This window comes from Ips typographus, linkage group LG4 (assembly GCF_016097725.1).
Source record: "Ips typographus isolate SLU linkage group LG4, UJ_Ityp_2.0, whole genome shotgun sequence".
Taxonomy (NCBI): Eukaryota; Metazoa; Arthropoda; class Insecta; order Coleoptera; family Curculionidae; genus Ips; species Ips typographus.
Window position 1 is genome coordinate 4822539 of NC_138425.1, and position 22775 is coordinate 4845313.

At 33.8% G+C, this 22775-nt stretch overlaps 1 protein-coding gene across 3 annotated transcripts in view; it reads left to right on the top strand.

The window, feature by feature from the left end:
- Camta (Calmodulin-binding transcription activator) overlaps positions 1-22775 on the top strand; it is a 153862-nt gene that overhangs the window by 71306 nt on the left and 59781 nt on the right. For all 3 annotated transcript variants that reach the window (XM_081978796.1, XM_081978798.1, XM_081978797.1), the window contains exon 5: positions 20168-20259. In XM_081978796.1, the coding sequence (XP_081834922.1) occupies positions 20168-20259 (92 nt within the window). The remainder of the gene's footprint in view (positions 1-20167; positions 20260-22775) is intronic.

Here is a 22775-nt window from a genome sequence, read left to right on the forward strand (position 1 = left end):
ATAAAAGACTGAAGTTTTAAAAGCAAAATGTAAAAATATTAGGAACTAGGAACTTAATGACTCATAATAAAGTTAGAAATTTAAATTACCCACAAAATAAGCCAGAAAGCAAATGAAGGCGAGCACCAGTGATACTGAGATGGAATAAGGAAAAAAGTAGTAAAAAGGAGAGGAAAAAATCAGGACATACCTATATCAAAGGTGTTCATAAGAATAAATTATTGTGTAGGGTGTTCAGGTGACTTTTATAAAAATTGTGGATTTATGGTAAAACCTGCAATAATAATATAGATTTGATTAAGATATATTTTTTTCAAAAGCTGTGACGCGAACAGTCAATTTTAATATTTGAACAAATTTTCATTTGGATTTCACTGATGTCTGTCTACGTGATATTTTTTGTACGCCTTACCCCCTAAATTTATGCTTGCCAATAAAGTTTATGGGTGCGAGCAGACGCTTGTAAATGATACCGTTTTAAGTTTAGTGTGGTGGAACAGCATTGAGACATGCACATTATAATATATTGGAGCATATGTAAAATATGTAATAAAACGGCTACCGTTCGCTAACATTTCCTTATCAGACGTGATTTGACTACGTTTATCTGTTTACGGGATTTCAGCATGGAGAAAGTTTCATATCGTAGATGCGTAAAGGATGATACACATTTATTACATGTGTGTGTGTGTGTGGGGTAAGGCTTTATTTCTTGCCCGAGACATTTCAGTTAACAACCCCCCTAGTCCCAAGCAAGATTTACTTTGTATACCGGAAAAATCAAAGTCTTACCAAGGTCATATATTTTCTTACAACTTGACGGGCCTACGCCCGGTCGAAACCCCAAAATAGCCTATAAAAATACGATGCGAAAACAAGCACAAAAGAAAAAATAATTCTACCCATTTAAAAGACGGAAAAACGTCTCTGTTCGCGCTAAAATACTGTTTTTGGCCTTCGCTTCCGCTTAGCCTGTTCGTTCGTCGCTTTTTTGATTAATTTGCCCAGCGATTTATTACTCATTATCTGGGAGGAATTATATCGCTTTGTCGAAATATTTACTTTCTCCCCGAAAAAATAAAAATGAACCGTATATATTAAGCGGAATATTGCGATGAAGGTTTTGGGCCACACGCCTCAGTTTTTTTAGATTTATCAGATGTTTTCATAGTAAAATAAAATATAAATTGAGTAATAACATTTTTTATCTGTTTGTATCGGAAACATTCAGGTAAAATGTTATAATCAAAACTCGGCTTGTATGATTTTTTTGAACTAATGGATAGCCATTTTCAATCAAATCAAACGTCGCGATCTTCAAAAATCCATACCTATTTTTAGGACTGTTCAGAAAAAATACAAAATAAAAAACTTTAATCTGACAGTAAGTCACTAGAAAGAACAATAAAATAAAAAGTAGGTTAGAAAACCGTACTTATTTGTTTTAAGGAGAGAAAAATAGCATCTTAAATAAAGGTATTCATTAAAGTAGTGAGTTTTGAGAGATCCAACTAAACGAGAGCAAATATTGAGTTCTTAATGCCTTAAAACCTTGTGGTGCAAACGGGCCTTTATTGCTTTCATATGATTTGTGCCTTTATAATATTCTAACGGGACAGCCATATAACCAGCTGGTTTGAATTATGTACAATTTCCGTAATAGTTCTAATATACTATTTGGCCATGTGTGGATTCTTTAAAAAATGGACAAATTGGTTGCTTCCTGTTAGACAAAATTCACTTCAACATAAATGCTTAAGAAAGAAACGAAAAGTTAAAGAATATACTTCAATCATATGGGGAAAAACGATAACATATTGCATAAAACACGAAAACTACAATATTTGTATATGGCAGTCAAAAAATACTTTTTATTTTAAATCTGATGTCTTAAAATTCTCAATTGCTATTTTCTGCAATCTAAATCAAAATATGTTCAAAACAGCTTGCAACCACTGTTGCGATTTATTACAGATAACCTAAATAATTTTATTTATTGATTTTCAATAGCACTGAAGTGTGCTGCATTATGCATTATCTCTCATTGAACATTTCCATTTTCTCTATTAAAATTGGAGAGTCGTACATCATTAAATTATGGTTAACCAAAGCTGACTCAGTCTTTTTTTGTAATTCGAGGAACAGACCATTGCATACGCACCCATCCCAAGTGAGTTGGTAATCGTGCTATTTTTCAGGGTCAAATCCAATTTTCGCTTTCGCACATCAAATTAGCCTAAAATGCTGCCATATTCGCCTTTATAACGTTGATGGTGACGGCTAAGAGTTAATGGGCCTTTGTGGCCATGGGTAATAATGTTATGAAAGCCTCACTCTGGCCGATAATTGGAAGACCACGGCGGGACGCCAAACCCTGCCAACCAGCGGTTTAAAATAGCTTCTCACTTTTACTTTATCGGTTCTATGAGACTGCTCCCTTTATTTAATTATTACCACAAAAGTGCATGTATGAAACTTTTAACAGAAAAAGTTACGGTAAACTAAGTGACTATTTTAATGCATGCACTATAAAAGTAATCCTTTGTTCATTTCATCTAGTTTAATTTTAAATCTTTTTGCTCGCGTCCGTTTTATTTTTGAAGTTATAAAATTTCGGCCTGCTTTACTGTGGCCGACATTCGCTTAGGCTAATAATGAGAAAAGTTTCAAAGCAATCAAAAACCGATTTAAATTTATAAATAGGAGCAGATATTCGGCTGAAATGTTCCATTATTATGACTTACATAAAAATTTTATGGCGGGCAGGCACTTGACTTTTGCTAACTCTAATTTCCATTCAGTAATACAGTTTCTGTTGTTTGATTTTACGAACTTTTAATAGACATTTTATATTCGTGCGAAATGCCACTATTGCTTTTTAAAGACGCCACAGCAAAAAGTAATGAATAAGCTAGATCAGGTAATTGCCCTCCTTTGTACTGCACCTAAATTATTAGTGGTAAAGTGTTCCGGGGAGATTTTAGGAGATTCTGCTGGATAATTGAAATTGGTTTATTATCTCTCCCGCCAGTTGACCGGGATATCCCCGAGCAATTGCTCTGAACAATATGTTTCCGTTTACATTCGCTTGCTAAACATCTGAGGATCTTTGCTTTCTAATGAGATATCTTCTTGTTACATGTGTTTGGTTTAATAAACGTCACCACCAGTCTGTATTGGAAGTGAATAGTAATTAATATGCACGTTGTTATTACTAAATGTAAAACTGTGACTGACTCACAGAATTAAATTGAAAGATTAATTAATTTTTTTAGGTTTTTGTAATATATTATTTGGATTTTCCCGATATACCTGTTGGAATTTAACATTTATGAAAGGCGAACTGAGTAGGACTCAGGATCGACATTAGACTGTGAGAAATTTCAAGGAATGTCCAAATCAAATAGTTTCGTGTAAATGAAGTCACGTACGGTTACTGGTTGGATAAAATCTTATCCTGGATCACTTACATTTCCTTGGTTTTTTTTTCTTTCCGTTTACGCTTTGTGTTTACTTTATTTTTGACTGGGTTCATAATGGTTGCTTGGCAAATTTGCTATTTTGATAAGAGACCGTTTCATAGCGAAATACATTGAAAAGAACTATAGAAAAGTATCAGAGAAATTGGTGTATTTAAAAATTTGAGAACCTTTAATTAGAACTAATGCGGTACACCAGAAGTTCGAAGAGATTTAGTTAAGTTTAGCACTTTTAGTAAAAGCGAATATGTGATTTGTTATAGTAATTTTAATCATCATCAAAGGAATTTATAATGGAAAAATCTCGTTTGCTGTAGACCTGAATTATGATGTTATGGTTATATGACAATAAATAAATTGTTAGAACATGGGAAACAACAAAGAAATCAATTTAAATTTAAGTTGTTTTGGACAAGTTCAGTATTTTTGTTCAATCATTTATCAGATTGTATACAAACCATTGTGCAGATGGTCCAATCCCATATTTGAACCAGTTCAGAATCACCAAATAAATAATAAAGCAAATCGTGTCTAAAGTATACAGTTTATACATTTAAAAATATGAAAATTACTCCTATAGAACTGTAAAACATATTAATGTAATGCAGATTGATTCTGTCACTTGTCAAGTATGATTTATAGGTTTATACCTTCATCAAGTTTATATTATTATAGTTATTATCCAGGTTATTATGCACGTGAAAAACAATCAACTTTTTGACTCGCATCAACACTCGTTTCAGCACTAGTTAATATGTAATAAGAAAAGAGTGCTAGTTACCAATTTCTTTATTAATTAATCAAATTTCAAAACAAAACTTTCACGTTCGTTTTCACCGAGTTAATAAACACGTGACTTCAGATCGATGTAAATTTTTTCTTTCTTTAAAGATGTTTCCCCTTTTCGGTATTTTATTATTGAGTATTATGTGCAAGGCTTTTGTGTTCTTTATTTGAAAGATCCTCGTTTTTTCGTTTACTTTTCACGATCGGAAATGGGAAACAGGAGGAGGCGTCAACAATAAACCCTACTTCGAATCACGTGCAAAAAAGGTCCCTAATCTCTGTACAGGGTGATGATTTGATGTACAGAGTTTTTGTTTAAATGCTACTATTAAAAGAATCTCGCAAAATGTAACTTTATCCAATCCCTATTTATCAAACTACGTACTTCTTTTCATTATGACCTTAGTTCAACAATATTTTTTACAAAAAAAAACCCTAATAACACTTTACCTTGTAAGTTTTGAGTTAACTCAGTATGAAGGGCGGACCATTCCATAGGACCTAAAATTAAGGCATTTATTTAAAATTACAGGCCAATTCAGGTTGAAAATACAGAGATGTCCTTTGGTAGTATGAGCGAAAGTGAAAATATGTTTTATCTGTATCTCTAAATATGTTTTGTTTTTCAATGGACTCGATAATGCAATTTTTTCAAACTTTCAATATCGCATTAATTATACCGAGTGGATTGTTTTACCTACTAATGAAAAGTTCCCCAATCAACTGGTTATTTTATTTTTACCGAGTGAATTGAAACGTGCTATCCTCAGTTTAATTACTGCTTCAATAACAAAACAAAAATAATAATTTTAGTGCATAGACAAATCGGATTTAATTTTACAAGTGATAATGACCATTGTCCAATTAAATTCGACAGTTTAATTTCGAAAGTATCCGCTTAACTGCAATTCAATCGAAAAATAATTCAGGTTTGTCAACGAAAATTTGAAAACAAAACGTTTCGCTATAGTTAAATTCTATATTAATATTCAATTCCAAATTCAATGTTGGGGGTGCTTTAACAACGAGTTTAATATCAGCTTGTAATTATGTTGTGAAATTAACTTTTATTAGGTGAAGGCTAAAGTTGCGTTGATAGGTTAACTATTAATCAAGACAAGAACAAACAGTTTGCCACTGTTCGTCCAGGTTGATGTTTCAAATTTCTCGCCATTTCCGAACAAAATTAAATCAACGTTGTGCCGTTATATGACTGCAAGTATGAGAAACAAGTGGCCTTTCATCGCAATAGCTGCCGACCTGATAAGCTATTTACATTTTTATACGATTTTCCAAGTATATTTATCCGAGTGTAAATTTGTATTTACGAGGCCAATAAAATTATTTTATGTTGCTGAAACACGTCAGCTCGTCTTGTTCTATTTTCCCACTTTTTGTTGCTGTTCCTCTCTGTTTTCTTTTGTAATGTATGAGGGTATCGATCGCCATTAAGGCTATAAGAAATCTCTTTCTGTTCCTTCTGTTTTTATCTTTATAGACGCCTCAAAATGCAAACCTACTGTTTTTTTATATACATATTTGACTGTTTTCAGTGTTAATGGTCATGCTACATTATTAAGCCCCTTTACATATAATTTTCCGTAATGTTTACTTACTTAAATTGCTTTAATGCATTCAAAGCGCCCTGCACGAATAACGTTGTGCTCGACATAATAGGCTAAAAGTTAATTTGGGAATTAACCGTCCTTTAAATATCGGAATAACCTCTCAGCAAAATTTGTTTCAGTATTAACTATAATGCGAAGTCCAGCTGCAAGTGTGTTTTAAAATATTTCAAGCGGCTAAAAAGCAATTTAAAGCTGCTTTAATGCGCTCTATCTTGTTAGTAATCGGTACACATATTCGTTTTATGGAACAAATATTAGCAATATCTGATAACTGTTCCAGCTATTATTTAGCCCATAAATTTTTAGAACAAGCTTTGCCCGAATTACTAGGTAATTTCGGATTGTGTACAGGGGGGTAATAACTACCAAATTGGACAAGGTTTTTATTATTGTTATTAACGCTAGTTAGGATTTCTCAATGTTTGATTTTAATGTTTTTCTTCACAGTCAAAACTTAACCTGGGATGCCTTTACATACATTGATGCAACTGGCCATTAATATAACAAAATATAGTTATTGATTTGATACACTTTCTGTTTAATAAAAGGTAAACAGTAACGTGTTTTATGAGTTAAACATTGGCTGGTTAAAATGAAAATGTAGTTGGTTCGTAACATTAATTAATCATCAAACATCTTAATAATAGATCCGGTAATTACCTACTTTATTTAATACAATTAATGCATGGAAAATTGGGCACAATTCCTTTTATAAGTCCTGGCTAATATCAGGACGTCTTAATAATTTAATGTGTCTACTTCAAATTATTTTAACCTAATATTTTTAAATATCCTATATTTTTTTACTAGATTTTGAAAGAACTTAAGGCTCTTATTTAGCCTACAAATTGCATCAAACATTTTTGAAAACTGGATTGCTGTCTGGCAACCACACAGTGAAACATCCAATAAATATTCGTTGCTGCAGTCACGTGGTATTTAAGTATGCATCAATATACGCCATTTTAGACTATTTACGTACACTGTTTGTTTCATTATCGTCAAATTAATGGTTTGTTTATGTGAAATAGAAAACATAACAGTCGTTTTTTGAGATAAACAACACTATCCGTACATTAATTAATCATTAGCTAACGAAAACCCGAAGAGAATTACGCTCCATGAAGCTGTAAATCGATAATATATAGGCTCTTTAAAGTCTCTGAAACTAGTTTAGTGTCTTTTACTATATTTTACACCTCTGTGGATAAGGCTTCCACTGTTTTAGAGCAAAGCTGACATGTAGTCAGTCTATTATAACGTCAACTGACAAACTACCCTCCATAAAGCTGTAAAGAACAGTTATCGGTCGAATAGTTACAACAACAGATGGCAGAAACTGACAAGAAGAAGAAAGCCCTCGTGAAAGTGACTGAAAGTTGTAGTTTGTATTTTATTGTATTTTAAATCTCATCTGTAGAGTTTTATCTGTTTGTCGGGAATATGGATTTGTTTGACACGTAGTCCACCTGTCATTGAAACGTTAACTGTCAAATCATGCTCCATGAAGCTATAAAAAACAGTTGGCGGTCGACTAGTCATAGCAACAGATGACCGTTAGACTGACAAGAAGAAGAAAGTACAGTTGAAAGTACGTGATAACAGTTTAAAATATCTTTGCTGTGTTTTATACTCTCATGGATAGGTTTTGGCTGTTTTTAAGGCAAGGTTGTTTGTTTGACTTGCAGTCCTTCTGCTATCGAAATATCAACTTTCAAACTACGCTTCATAAAGCTATGAAGCTATAAAACACACTTGAATGGTCCTGAAACCAGTTTGAAGTAATTTCACTGTGTTTTACACCTCCATGGATACGGTTTTTGGGGTCAAGACTGACTTCTTGACATATAGTCTATCTGTTATTCTTGCGACAAACGGCAAACTACGTTCCATGACGCTGTAAATCTACAAAATATACTTGAAAGTTCCTCAAACCAGTTCGAAGTCTTATCACTGTTTTTTGCAACTCTGTGTATAGGGTTTTGACTGTTTTGCGGGCAGTACTGTCTTCTTGGTCTATCTGTCATTAAAGTGACAACTGTCAAACTACGTTTCATGAAGCTGCAAAGGTATAAAATAGATTTGAAAGATTCTTTGACCAGTTTGAAGTCATTTCACTGTGTTTTACATTTCATGGGAAAGGTTATCTGTTATACTTTCATGTGTGCTCTTGTCTGTTTTTAGGGACTTTCAAACTGTCTGTTTGACGTGTAGCGCTTTTGTTATTGTTATTGAAGAAACTGTCAAATTACGCTTCATAAAGTTATGAAGCTATAAAACACACTTAAAAGTCCTTCAGGCCCGTCTAAAGGTGAAGTGAAGAACACTCACTTGTGTTTTACATTTCATGAGTAGGTACGGTTTTGAAAGCAATATGAGTTTGTGATGAGTTAGTCTTCACGGCGTTAGGACGGGATATAAAAGAAACTTCTGTTTCTAAATTTCCGACGTTTCGACCTTTATTAGGTCTTCTTCAGTGCCGAAACGAGAAAAAAAACACATACGTCATGACACACGTAACAGATTCTAAATATTGTTACTCATTTTATCTTGTTCGTCCATTAGGGCTGTTTAGGATCTGTGCTGTGTTTGACTTTGTGTTTTTGCTCTTTTCAGTCCTGAAGAAGACCTAATAAAGGTCGAAACGTCGGCAATTTAGAAACAGTCCCGTCCTAACCCCGTGAAGACTAACTCATCACATATTTCCAAGAATGACGTTATTTCTTTTTAATATGAGTTTGTTTGACATGACCACCATGTGTCATTCAAATTTCAATTGTCAAACTATGCTTCACTGGCATTCTGACTGCCTGGATGACGTGGATTCTACCTGTCAATAATGTGTCACTATAAAACATTGTTTTTGAAGCCATTAAGGGCATGATGGTCTTATTGACATGTAATCGCAAACTATCGTCAAACTATGCTCCATAAAGCTACGTAAAACACATATGACACCAGCTCAAAGTTTCCCTAACTGGGTTTTATACTTTCATGGATCGTAACAGCACTAGCCTCCTCTGTTAAAAATAAACGTTCAAAATGGTTTCTCCTAAACGCCTCTGTTTTTAAATAATTAATTATTGTACAATAGTAATTTTTTTGCTGATTCTCTGTCACTTTGTATAATATGGTAATAATAATAATTAAGATGTAATGTGTGCCTGTTTAATGTTAAAAATACTTTCATTGGATTAATAATAGGTAGCTAAATCAGACTATAACACAATTTTATTTGTTTTTTTTTTGTAAGTACTTTCTTTTATCAACTTAAACGAGTGGATGGCTTTGAAGTTTGGCAAAATAGTTTTATGTTATTTTTTATTTGAAAAGTTTCGTTATATTCTTTGCTAGCGGCCAACTGCAAACTTTATCGCTTTACTCTTTGACCAGTTGTCTAAGATAGTTTTCATTGTTCTCTTGAAGTTTTTTGAGGCTTTGTAGTTTACTGGTGAATTCCAGCGCTTTATTATCTAGTTTGTGAACTTGTTTAATACATTCATGACACGGTTTTAAACAGAAACGAACGATGTTCTGACCGTTTAAGTTTGGACCTTAAAAGTTTTTTGAAGTAATTACCGAAAGAAGTATGGCATTCCGTCGTTTTGTAGGGAGAGCCGCTGGTATACAACGGGAATTTTTCACAATACGTTAACACGGTATTCGTTTGAATTACTGCGTAAATTACTGGTTTTAAATGGTGAGCGGCGACAGAAAAAGTACATAAAAGCGTAAAAATAGGGGTTTACATTCCATATTGTAACTATAGCAGAAAATTACGTGTGTAGTTAAAATTCGAACGCTGCACCGTCGCATTTTTCAGCATTGTTTCAAACCGGCATATTTTATGTCTTATGGGCTAGAGAGGGTTCATTATTTTCATTTGCTTTTAGTGTTACTTAATGAATTACATTACATTATTTAGCAGTTTTTCGGTAATATTATGGTTAAAGTTAACTTGTTCATTTGTTTTTAATTCTTATTTCACAAAATTGTTTGCTAACAGATTCTCAATAAATCCCGAGTCTAAACGCATGCCCCGCCATTTCCTATTCAGGACGCTGTATAATTTGAATTCCTAATAATACCGGGACTCATTATCTTAAAAGCAGCTTACCTCCAATATCCCTGGAACATTCGGTAATACTTTATCTAAATGCCAAAGTAAAAAATGGCTTAATCCACCAGTAAAGGGTGTTTTCCACACTAGTATGTGGCGGTTTGGTGTTTTAATTTAATTTGAAATGTCACACAATAACATGTCTAGCTCGCATTTGTCGGTATAAAAAAAAGAACGTTGCTATCAGTACGTCGTTGCTCGAATACCGACACGATAGCGCATTATTTCACATTTCTACTAATGTCATAAATTCGAGCTGTGGTTGTATGCAAATATAACGCCATGAATTTTAATATGCGTTCCCGACGTACGCACGCACTGATTCCAGAGTTGAAACGGACCCCCCGAAGTGGGGAACAGGACAAAAACAATTTTTTGCTGTTCCGGTTTAACGACTGTAACGTGCCATCTAGGTTGATTAAATATTAGGGCGTTTAACTAATTTATATTATTTTTTTCAAGCCAATTTTGCTTTTGTTTTAACCGATGTTTTAACTTAATCTTAAATCTGCCGATATTCGACGACAATGTTTGCTTTCGCTCTTTTCATATCCGGGCATGGTCAATACAGTGCGTGAGCTCAGATTCTTTTATTTTCATTTCGAAAGGTTTGATCGAAGCCTGTTCGTAAATTAATTTGTTTTTAACTCCCTCGGGATCGGACACGATGAAGATTGATTTATATTTATTTTTTCTGCCTCGTACTGATAAACGTTTCAACTTCAAACCGTACGAGCATATACTCTACCAATAATAACAGTAGGTAAAAAAAGTAAATATGTTATTTTTTTGTTTGTGAGATTTTGTTTTTGCTACATTAGTAAGCAAATACTCAACTCAAGCTAAGCCTAGTTTATAAGAATTGCTTAACCAAAACTAAGCAAGTCTATATCTATTAATTTAGTTGTCAAGAACTGTTTTTTATGAACAATTTTAATAATAAAAATTACTTTTTGAAAAAGATATAATGGTGGAAATTATGATTATGTTTAGGTAACAGTGTTATTTCAATGTCAAATGTCACTGGCAACTGTCACTTAAATTAGGAGTTGGATTGTGTGAACTTTGAAAAAATTAGGGACTTCAGCAAAATCTGTTTCACTTCGTTTCTATAACGTTATCGTTCATATATTGTTACCAATCTTTTTTCTGTAATCAATATTGATATAGTTAGTTCTTTGTACTAGCTATTACACCACACAGCAAATGAAAGAACAATATTAAAAACATTGTCTTAGTAACTAACTGCCTATTACTATGAAAAAATAAAGTTTTTGTTGTGATAAACAGAAATGAAATTCGACTTATCACTGACTCTTTATCTTAAAAAAGTACTTTTCTATTTTTTTTTTGTCGTTCACATCGACCAAGATCTTTAGATTCCTTTTTTGAGTATCTAAGTAATAATGATGGCCTCAGTTTGGATGCAGTTCTAAGCAGGCTTTCCTAAAAACCAAACGATGTTCTATTATGAAGTGTTTGGAGCAAACTTGCACTGCATCTTTTAAATTAGCTTCGCTTAAATCATAGCTTTTAATTGCAGTTGAATTTCGGCAATTCTATCTCTATTATGTTTTGGGTTCTAGTCTAGGAATTTAGAAAAATCAAGCTTGTCTCTATTTCCCCGACTCCCACAATTAACCACACAACATAACGCAGACATTTTATAAATTCTATGACCTTTCACCTGAATCAAAATATTTAAAAATAGCTAAATTTACCTAAAATTTTATCAATATTCATAAGAAAGTGTGTGTTTTTGGTTTTTGGAGTGGCTAACTAATTATGCAATAGAGACTTTGAAGACTTTATGTAAAAGTATGTGGGTAAAACGGAGACAATCAAGATAAATTGGTGGAAACATCAGATACTGGAACTAGATTGGAGAAAAGTAGATATACTGGGCACTGGCAAGAGAATAACAGTAGGACAAAATGAATAAGTGTTGCAATTACATGATTGAATTTTGTTTGATGAGACAGAACTTACCAGTAGAGCAAAGGACAAGGAAATTTAATGAATTGCCTGATTTGTCTAGAAATATTGACAATTTTGGGGGTGAAATTGGCACTGCTGATTTATATGTTGTCTTTCAAAATGCAAAAGTACTACACCTTATAGATGCTGTAAAGTTTTGGTTTAGAGGGCAATGAAATTTAGGAAGTCTTTTAGAAATGTCTTTTTGTAGGACTTTTATACCTGAAAAAAGGCATACAGACTTAAGTAACAAGTTGCAAAACAGAGTCCAGTTTCAGGGGAGAACATAACATTATTTTACACAGAACAGTAGCATTATTTTGTGAGTTTAATCAAAGAAGGTCGCTTTTCAGAGAGTTGCCAAAATCAACCACTTAAAAAGTATTTTTTAGGAAATTTCAATTTTCCTATAAATGATGGTCAAACAACTAAAGCTTTTATGGTCATCCAGTGAAAGTCTTCAATAAAAAGAATATACCTGCAATTAAAAGCCGCTGTATGTAACACAATTAATGTCTGTTGTTTTACTTGCTTACAAGTATTTAGACTTTTGTAGTGTGCATAACCGCAAATTGCTTCTCAATACTTTGAACTTTTTTCTTATAGAACTTGCATTTCTGCACTAGTAATTAAGTTAATTAAATTATTTCACGCACAAGAGAAATAAAACTAAATAGTAAGAAAGCTTCAAATTCAATTAAGACGTCAGAGAACATTTACTATTTGGAAAGCCAGAAAACTTTTTTTAGATTGGCAACACAAACACAAAAACCACAACTAATACATCGTAAGGAGCTAAGTTAAGTGTTTTTTTTTACCTTAAAAAGTTTTCTTTATAAAAGGGTGGAGGATGATTTCTTGCAATAAAGAAGCTATATGTCCCACAACTATAGTCAGCGATTGATATACAAAAGTATACATAAGAAAATTTTGCAACATATTCATTCATAGGACGGTGATGTTTCACTTACCTTAACCACTATTTTCGTCAACAAAAATTGGGCCAAAACAGAGAATTGAGTGGAACCTTTAGAATACTACACAACTAGTCTTAATACGAAGTGTTACCTAGGAAATCTGTTCCTTAACAGAAAAAAATTATCAGCTACCGATTTAGATTTATGCGGTTAAATAGGACACAATTTACAATTTCTTAGGTGTCGAACTTTGGTATTCCACGTAATAACACTTCCACACCAACATAACCTCAACAGAAACATTTATAGTTGCTTAAATAAGTGATTCAGATTTAAATTGTATCGTTATTCACTACGACCGTATTCGCTCAAGTTGTGCCATACATGTTTCATGAAAGCTCTCCTATTTACTGAATCTCTTCGTGATGAGATTTGCGCGAATCGTGCATCCAGCTTGTCTTAAACCGTAAAAAAAGTTGTTTTAGAAAGCCATAAAGCCTTCTGCATATATCCAATATTGGCAATATCTCTTCTATATTATTTTAAGGCGATGCAACCCTATCGATGGTGTAAAGTAATATTCTGTGGGCACGTCTAGTGGTAAGTTCATCATGCGTGAGCCATTTATTGCAGCCGGAATTATTGATAAAACGTCTTGGTCGGTCGGCAAGTGCACATTATGGACCCCGGATACGGAGTCTTGCGGTCGCCTTTGCCTTTTCTTGATGATTTGTATCCCTACGCCGTGTGTAGAGAACGACGCGACGCCGAAACTAAAACACACTACTAGTTTTACTTATTGCTTTTTATTTTATTTCCGGGAGATCCTCGGGAGTTTTGCTTTATGCACCCATAAAAACGATCTATGTCACTGGAGCCCTAGCTCAGAACGGCTGACTTTAATTTTACACTGAAAGTCCACTTGACGAAATGTTTTCAAACATCCATTTCCTAATTATGTCATAAATTGCGAAGCACCAAGGGCATAAACGACCTGGTGTGGCTACATTAACAATACCAGATGCATTATCAAATTCTTGTTGGTTTCGTATAGCGTTAATTTGGCAACACACACACACATCTTCCAGTTTGCGAATGTCATTAAATCCACTACGACTACCGAAGCTGTTGTTCATAACCACCACGAGGGCATAAGCAGAGAATACGCCCGCCGAATTCGTAATAGCAGTAACCAATCATAAACTTAGCCTTTGTTTACGTCAACTTAAATAGAACATACGATTTGGTTAATTTGTTACGTACAGTCCATTCATTAATAGTTTTGGATCAGTTATTGAAACAGGAAACGAGTTACATTAGCTGTTATTATTCCACATCATTACGTCGTTACGGAATTTGAATGCGAATACTAGTTCTCTCGTATGTAGGCATTTTGATATGTAAATACGGATTTTAGAATTCGAAAGTTCCTTCTGCAAGTAAGTCCAAAAAATACATGAAACAAACCGAGAACACTGGGGAGTATTTTAAATCTAATCTAATCGAAAAAAATGCATGATGCTTTTTAATCTCCCTGCACCTTATTGCTACAGGAACTGTCTTAATAGGTGTTGCTTGTTTTAATGAGAAAGTTTGAATTTAAGCGTGCGGAAAAGAATGGAGTTTACAAAACCATTCTGTGAATGAAAACTGATTCCTCTAGCGCAGATAATTTAAAATTTGGGTGCTTTTGCTTTAACACACATTAATGTAACTTGGTTCTTGACAGTATAATGGTCCTAATTAATAAAACAAAGTTTAGCGTGGATGTTGAACAACAAGGAAGGTGAATGAACAAGAATGGCTTATTTAGCATTATGAAAAGAAACAAAAGGTAATTCAGAAAGGAGCAAGGATGTTAACCCGGAGACACGTGTTTTTGCTTACTGGCTTTATCAGGATGCATACCAGAAGGATGTCTAGGAACTAACTTTTTTTATAACTTGTATGAACTAAGTTATTGACACTATAATCCATTAAAATGAGTTGCTCTTAAAAAATCAAAGTCAAATTTGAAATGTACGCTTCAGCAATTCAATTCGATGGCAAACCATTTCATTCGAACGCCACTTCACCTATAAATTTTTATTGTTAAGTATCAGGTTTGTGACGTTGTCATAACATTCTGTAAAAGCAGCAGAAACCCGAAACGTGTTGAGTAAATAAAAACACATTCGTCGAACATCAGAAACATGTCATTGTAGGAAATCTGTCAAGTCAGCATCTCGTTAAGTTCGTTTGCCCCATCAGTTGCATGGCAGCCGATGTTTTATTCAAGAAATCCTTTACGTGCGCGGCTTTTTGTCTAAATGGCCGACATCGGTCGAAAACGTGGAATTTACGAATTCCACGAACGTGTACGACGACTGCCAAGACCCTGACAGACAGACAGCAACAGGGCGACTTGCCCCTCTTTTTTTTGGTAACGAACCACTAAAAGTTATTAAACGGCGATAAATTGTTGAAAAATTGTTCTCCAGTTTTTAATTAATTAACAGCAAAACTTTCCAGGTTTCCAGGCCTCGCGCAAACATTCGAAGGTTTCAAGCATTTATTATTTCAATATTTATATTCGCGTGTTTCGAGCTTGACGTTGGAATTGTTTAAAAATCTCTTGGATATTTTTCATAAAACTCCTAATATATCAAAATACTCGCTGGTGAAATTTACGACGAAATTTAATTTCAAACAGCATTTATAAAATATCGTATTTTAGAAAGCCGAGATTTCTGTGCTTGCACGGCCGTGATAAAAGAACACGCAAAAGGAGCAGGAAATAACAATCTTATTTTGCAAGCGTTTTCAGTTTTTGGATCACGTAAGATGTGAAAATTCGTTATAGCGATTTAGAGTGTCAGAATTGTATTAAATTTTACATTTAAATGAAAAAACGTTCCTAACTCATTAACCTTTCAAACAACACAGCTTACAGGACTTATCCATAATATGCTTTATTTTTTGCACGTTGTAATAGTTATGTTGCGCTATCAGGCGTGCAATTTATCTTGATAGGAAGGTATAATAGGTTTTCCAAGTGCAATAGGGAGGTAACTAAGACTTAACTTGGTGCGTAAAAATATATTATATAAAAAACTTTAACTTGACGTTTAGGATGAATTTAATCCGCACACGCACATTATTTAGTCACTCCATCAAGCCATAAATAGTTACTCCCAGATAAAAACGTTTTATCCGGGCGATTAAACCATAACTAGCAACCCTAGAAATTACGTGTCAGAAATTGAATTAATGCCTTTGTAGTTTTACTGGATGTGAATAATAATGACTGACGAATATTACAGTGCAAAACACAAGAAAATTAAAGATTTTCTCAGTTGCCGGCATGCTAAAAACGAAAATGAATGTAAGTCAAACATTATAGAATAAGGTACGAACAAGATCATCATTCGTCTGTTGCGTGTATGACATCAAACCTAACCTGATTTTCTTTTCAAAAACCGTTACAGTAGACAGGTAGTTTAATTTGGAAAACTTGTAATCAATAAAACTCTTTATTGATTACAATTTTTCAGTGTTGTGGTCATTAATACGTGGAAAATTGTCTTATTACAAAAGAGTTGAAAAAAAAGAAATGATACGGTTTTCACAAGATGTTTGCAATGTCTGAGAAAAGCAAAGGTAACTTTTTCTGAAGTAGGTAAGTGTAACAGCCAACTACAGTGGCTTGTTCTATAGCTAAGATTTTCATTATACGACTCTGAAAACTATCTATTTCTCGACTCGATTCATTGTCGAGAAAATGTACCTTTTTCGTGAAAACGCACGAAAGTGCCCATTTTCGGTGCGCTGTTTTTAACTGGTGTGGTTTTCCGTGCGCTGATAAAAACGTGTTTTTTCTTCCATGAAAACCATTTAAAACCAATAAAATGTCATAATACGACAACTACCTGCATGAATTGTATAATAACTATCTTGTCACTATCAATGTCAAGGTATTAACCTAATAACAAGTTTAAGTGATGTAAAAATTTTTCAGAGTTTGATAATGAAAAGTATCCTTCATTACACGTCCGAAATAGTTTTTCCCGTTCTCGCATGATTTTCCGTGTCGGCTTTGACTCCCACGGGAAACTGTCACGCACGCACGGGAAAAACCTTTTTTCTGGACTGGTACTGAAATATACTATTGTTTTTTGTTTTGCTTATTTACTTGTCAGATTTAAAATGGTCAATTACGTTAATACTACCTATTTTTTGTTTGATTTTCCTTATATGGCACATCTTCTGAGTGTTCAACTTGTAAGACATTCACAGTTTTTATATAATTTTTCCGGACACCAAGAATTTGCTGTCGAAAAATTGCCAGGTTGTAGAGCGCCATGCATTTATTTCAACATATTTCGAAATTTAAAAAATGTTCATAAAACTTTGAAAACAACATTGAAATTGGCAGTTTTTTCACCTCAAGTGTATTCTGTGTTGTTTTACATACAACTTAAATTAAATTCGAAAAAAATCACTTTATGTTATATAAGATTTAGTTTTCAGTAATTTCTTTTTCTATCTTTTCACAGAAAATGTTGCCATGTTTTTGCCTTTTTTCGTTACCGGTAGTACTTAGGGTTTTTAGAGGGTGTTAGTTCCATTTTGTATTGCAGAAAATATTAATTTTTTTCTTTAATGGGGCATACCAGGTTTTTAAATAAATACAAAAATCTCTTTAGGCTAAATTTAAGTTATAGAAAGTCTTAGTTTTCCATCATTCTTGAAGTGATTCAGCTTTTTTCTAACCTAACCTAACCTCAATTTATTGGGTTTTTGACCAAATTTGGTGCTTGGTGCACTTAATTTGGCGTTAGATGTACTCGTAATAATCGATTACTCTAGTACTCGAGATATTTGGATTTAATATATTTGACGTTTTTTATTTTTCAGCTCTATGAATCCGGCCTGATTTTTATACAGGGTGGTGTCCCGCGAGGTAAGGGACAAAATTTCACTACGTGTTCTTTAGGTAAATTTGAGTCAAAAATGTTCTATGAAAATGGGTCCGCAAATGCTTTTGCGGACCCATGCTTTTGCGGACAGAACATTTTTGACTCGAATTCACCTAAAGAACACGTAGTGAAATTTTGTCCCTTACCGTGCGGGACACCCTGTAAAAATATTTTTTTCGACGACTTACTTTGAAAGTACCTCATGTACGCTTCCATTTAGAAGCAGAAAGGGGTTATTTGCCGCGCGCGAGCAGAAAGAGAGATTTTCTGCTCTAGAGCGTTTTCGCTTTCTACTAACAATCTACTCACCAACTTTTTTCGGCGTTTCCATAACAACGCTTGACATACCTGTTTGAAATAACCACATTCCGTCAAAGTGATTTATCGGTAACAATGAGTTCGAGCGACGAAAATGATGTGAGTTGTCCTTCTAATCCACCCCACAGCAGTCGTCGAAAAAATATCGTCTATATTTCGAGCCAAAAGTACTTTTGCCGCTTTTACATGATTGCAGCGTTCGGCTTCGCCTCAAGCTGCAAATTTCATGTGCAAGCGGCAAATATATACTTTCCGCTCTTAATATAGAATATACTATTTTGTGGTTGTGTATTAGTACTAACGTTTTTGACCTCATTCTAGTTTGGTTTAATTAAAAACAGGTAACACTTTGACTTCTAAGAGAATAATTTTATGGATTTACTATTTTTTTATATTATATATTTATACATATAATGTTGTGCAGTATTATTTTTATTATTGATTTTTTAAAATATAATTAAACGAAATACCCTTTTTGGGTTTTCTTTGATTGTATTTTATTGTAATCTTGTTCATTATGTCAGACTTTATAGTCAGCTACTATTAACTTTGATCATTCACTAAGGCAAAAAAGTACAAATTACACGTATTTAAGAGAAATCCAAATCCTATGCAAGCTTAAAACGAAATACCAGCACCAGCTATGTATTTCAAAGAAATTTCCTTTTGAATATTGTTTTTTCTACCTGATAAGTGCGCTCAAACATAAACTTCGAAATTACAGTTAGCAGCAACACAGAAACAAAAGCAGGCAAAACAAACGTCGACGTGTACTTAAACTTTCCGACCGCAAGTTTGGCTGGAAGTTGTGTGTGCAAGCCGTATCCGATAAGTAAGAACATCGGGAGCTTTAAATGTGCTGTCTGACATCAGTTGGATCAAATCAGTAAATTCATCCGTAAATCAAACCGAAGTTTGGTGTATCGGGTATTTGAATGGAAACTTACATCGCGAAAATTGAATAGTACTAGTTTGTGGTTTTACTATACCGGATGTATACTATGGTATTATCTTATTGCGTGGAGTTTTTAATGTAGCGTTCTGCAAAATCACCGTATAACCAAATAGTTATCAAGCTGTAGAGATTTATAGCGAATAAATCCAATGGCGGATGTGGTTTTTTGTTCTTTTTTCGATCGAAGCTCTTTCAGAAATATTGCCGATTTGTGTATCCATGTCGAACAACGTTCCAGATAAAACAAGTGTTACATTTCACGATTGACATTATACGTGTATAGAAGGGATATATTAAGATTTTTTCCACAATATTTATTCGGTTAAAACGCTTTATCATTTTTCTTTTTGTCACTCTTTTCTATGAATTCTTATAATATGTCCCACAGGCGAAAGGTCCAAAACCCTTAAAATTGGATGTTGTACCACCTTTCCCCTAAATTTCGTGTACTCGTGGGGCAAATGACTTTTACCACTCGTACCGCAAAGGGAGGCTGTTTTAACGACCTTCTATCATCATTTGCATGGGGTATTAGCATAATCATAATCATTCCCTATTCCCCGATGAATATTAACACATTAAGCTCCAGATTCGTCGTCCTCCGGCACGGCCGTATAGGAACGGAAATAGCGAGGATTTGGGGACGGGGCTTCAAATCCTCCATGACAATTTTACTTGAATAATTAATACCGAGCGAATGTAGGAAATTATTTACTTTGTAGTTCCAAATGCCAAGGATATAAAACAACTTTATTTTAGGATAGTTCTATTTACCTTACGGTTACGTTTAACGCTTGGTCATTACTGGTTCTACTTTATTTACTTATGCTTTAACAGGACTGTGCCTGATGGAAATAGGCACAAACTCCTTTTATATAGGCCGTTTAACGTGAAACCTCCGTATTCACTAGACTTAATGTGGCGTGGGCATTTTTTTTATGGCCGACAACAAGTTGGACGAAATTGTTTTGAAGCCGATCATAAATCTCCTTTTACTAAGTGAAATAATGTTGTGGCATCTTTTTGCAGACGGAGAACCCATCAAGCTGCCCGAAAACTTGGAGAGCCTGCCCCGTGCCGACCACTTCCCCACCCAAAGGCACCGCTGGAATACAAATGAGGTAAGTCCAATTTCTTATTTAGTTTACTTGAATAATGTAAGTCGACTTGCAGTCTCTTAGGGGCATTACGTCAAGCATAAGTGGGTTTGTGCAGTTGGGTCCCTATTAACATTTTTGTTATTGTGATGTAGTTGCGAGATTGCCAACATTTGAAAAAAATGTTTGGCCTATTTGGTTTTACCATGATGCTTGAATTAAGAATCTTCTAATAATTAAGTATACTATTCTCTGCTAAGAATTGTCTGTATGTTAGATTTGCACAAGGAGATTTTAGCCAATCGTCTTGGTCAGGAAAGTTGGTTCTCTTTAGCCACTGTCAGTATCGAAAACTAACAACTTATTGGCATTATCATACTAAAGGAAAATTACTATGAAATAGGTCAATTCCCAGTAACAAAGATTTTTGTGACAAGAAAAAACAGTAATAGTCGATTATATGTGAAAAACAAAACAAAAATAGAAGGACTTAACAGTACAGTAAAACGGGTAAGGGTTCTGGATGTGGCAAACTAAAGAAGCAAACGTCACATTCAAAACCTTTACCTGTTCGTGACCTTGTTACGTCATCGTATTTTGATTTGATTTTATACAGATATACAAACCAACAGCTTGTTACTATTTTTGTATCAATATACAAAAAATTGTGCCAACTCTCTTGCTGTTTTGACTTCAAAGTCTGTATTGAAAAAAGTGGTTTTTATAAGTTTCGAAAGGTTTAGGTAAGATACCTAAAAATTGCAAAATTCATGGTTTTTATAAACTAAATTTAACTTAACCTAACCTGAAAAAATACGCTCAATTCCTGCAGTTCAGCTTGTTTTTTGACCTTTTTTTGAACATTTCTGATCATAACTAAATTTACTTCCGATTAATGTCAATATGATTCTGATGCACCATTTTTCAAAAGGTACACTATAGACACTTTTTTACTGCTTTTTTTTCGGTCACAGTTTCAGTGATAATATTTAACAAACACCCTGCAAATTTCAGCAATTGCCAGACGTTTCATTAAAATGCGAAGCAAATGCTTTTGCTTTCGCATTTATTTCCTGTAATTTAAATATTACATTTTCAATATCAAAAAATGTTATAGCTAGAGTTTTTAACACGTAAAATGATGTGTAGGTGAAAAGGAGACAAACTAGAAAAAAATTGTAATGTATGAAGACACCTACTTAAAAAATGTATAATAATCTGTAATCGTTACAGACAGAAGTCGTTTTTTCCACCCTTGATTAGCGTTCCATCAAGTTGCTCTAAAGTATTACTTAATCCGGTGATGGATACACAAATACACAAAAAAAATAAGATAATTTATATTAGGTTACAGTGTCATCTAACGATCTACTCAAAACTAGAAAGTATTCAAAATGTAATGGAGAACCTACTAAGTAATTATTATAATGCTATATTAACAAATCATCTTTCAAGTGCACTCAGTGGGTAATAAAGTATCATAATTAGAACGTCCTATATTATTTATATTAATCCATAACAGAGGTTTACCCTCAGCTTAGAATTAGTTTAAATTATTATTGATATAATGATAAGCACTCAAACTATATGTTTGTGTTATAAACACGCCATATTGACATTCGGTAGGCTGATTAATAAATCCGGCCTCTAAATGTGTGTGTGTAAATCGATAACCAAATTTCCTGTCGAAAGGCTATTAGCAAATTGAAAAAAAGTAGACTATTTAATTGCCTATTATGATAATTATCCAGCAACTTATTATTATATTAGTTGTTATCGATTTTTTTCATCAACGTTAATATTCTCTGACGTGATATATTTCGTTTATTATGGAAAAAAATTACTAACTTCCTGAAAACAAGCACGAAATGTTTATAGATCTTGATTGGGGAAATTATTACGACTTTTCCTCAGTAAATTACAAAGTTAGTTCAATGTCGGATTATTTTATTGCAAACAGGTTTTATGTTGATGTTCACTACTCCAAAAGCCTAGAAGCGCACAGCAAATTTTACAATTACTGATAACTATGAATTTGTTCCCTCTTCTCTATTTCAGCCACTTTTGATAAAAAATTAGTTTGTAGTATCTCAACAGTATACCAAACAGCTAACTTGAACTTTGCCATCATATTTATATCCTCTGAGACACTTTCTCCATGCACGCTTCTTTCCAATTTTTGTAAATAATAGTATCGATTGAAGCCACTCAACGTAAAAATATCTATCACCCGCTTAAATAAGTGTCAGGCAGCGGTCTGCAAGTCATTTTAACCGATGGAAGGGCGAATGCAGGCCACAAAAGGGACTAGAAAAGATCGAACGACCTTCCTAGGAAAAACATCAGATGAATGAAGGAATTCGTTTTTCGATTCTAAAAACTCGTCTCGTCAGCTCGTTTCCTGCTTTGTCGCGTCTTCAAAATTAGACCATCAAAAACTGTATACAATAACATTATCGCTATTAATGGAACAATGTTGTAGGAGGATAAATTAAACCTTGACCCAATATCCAAGTTATTACCATGCCCCTTCCATAAAA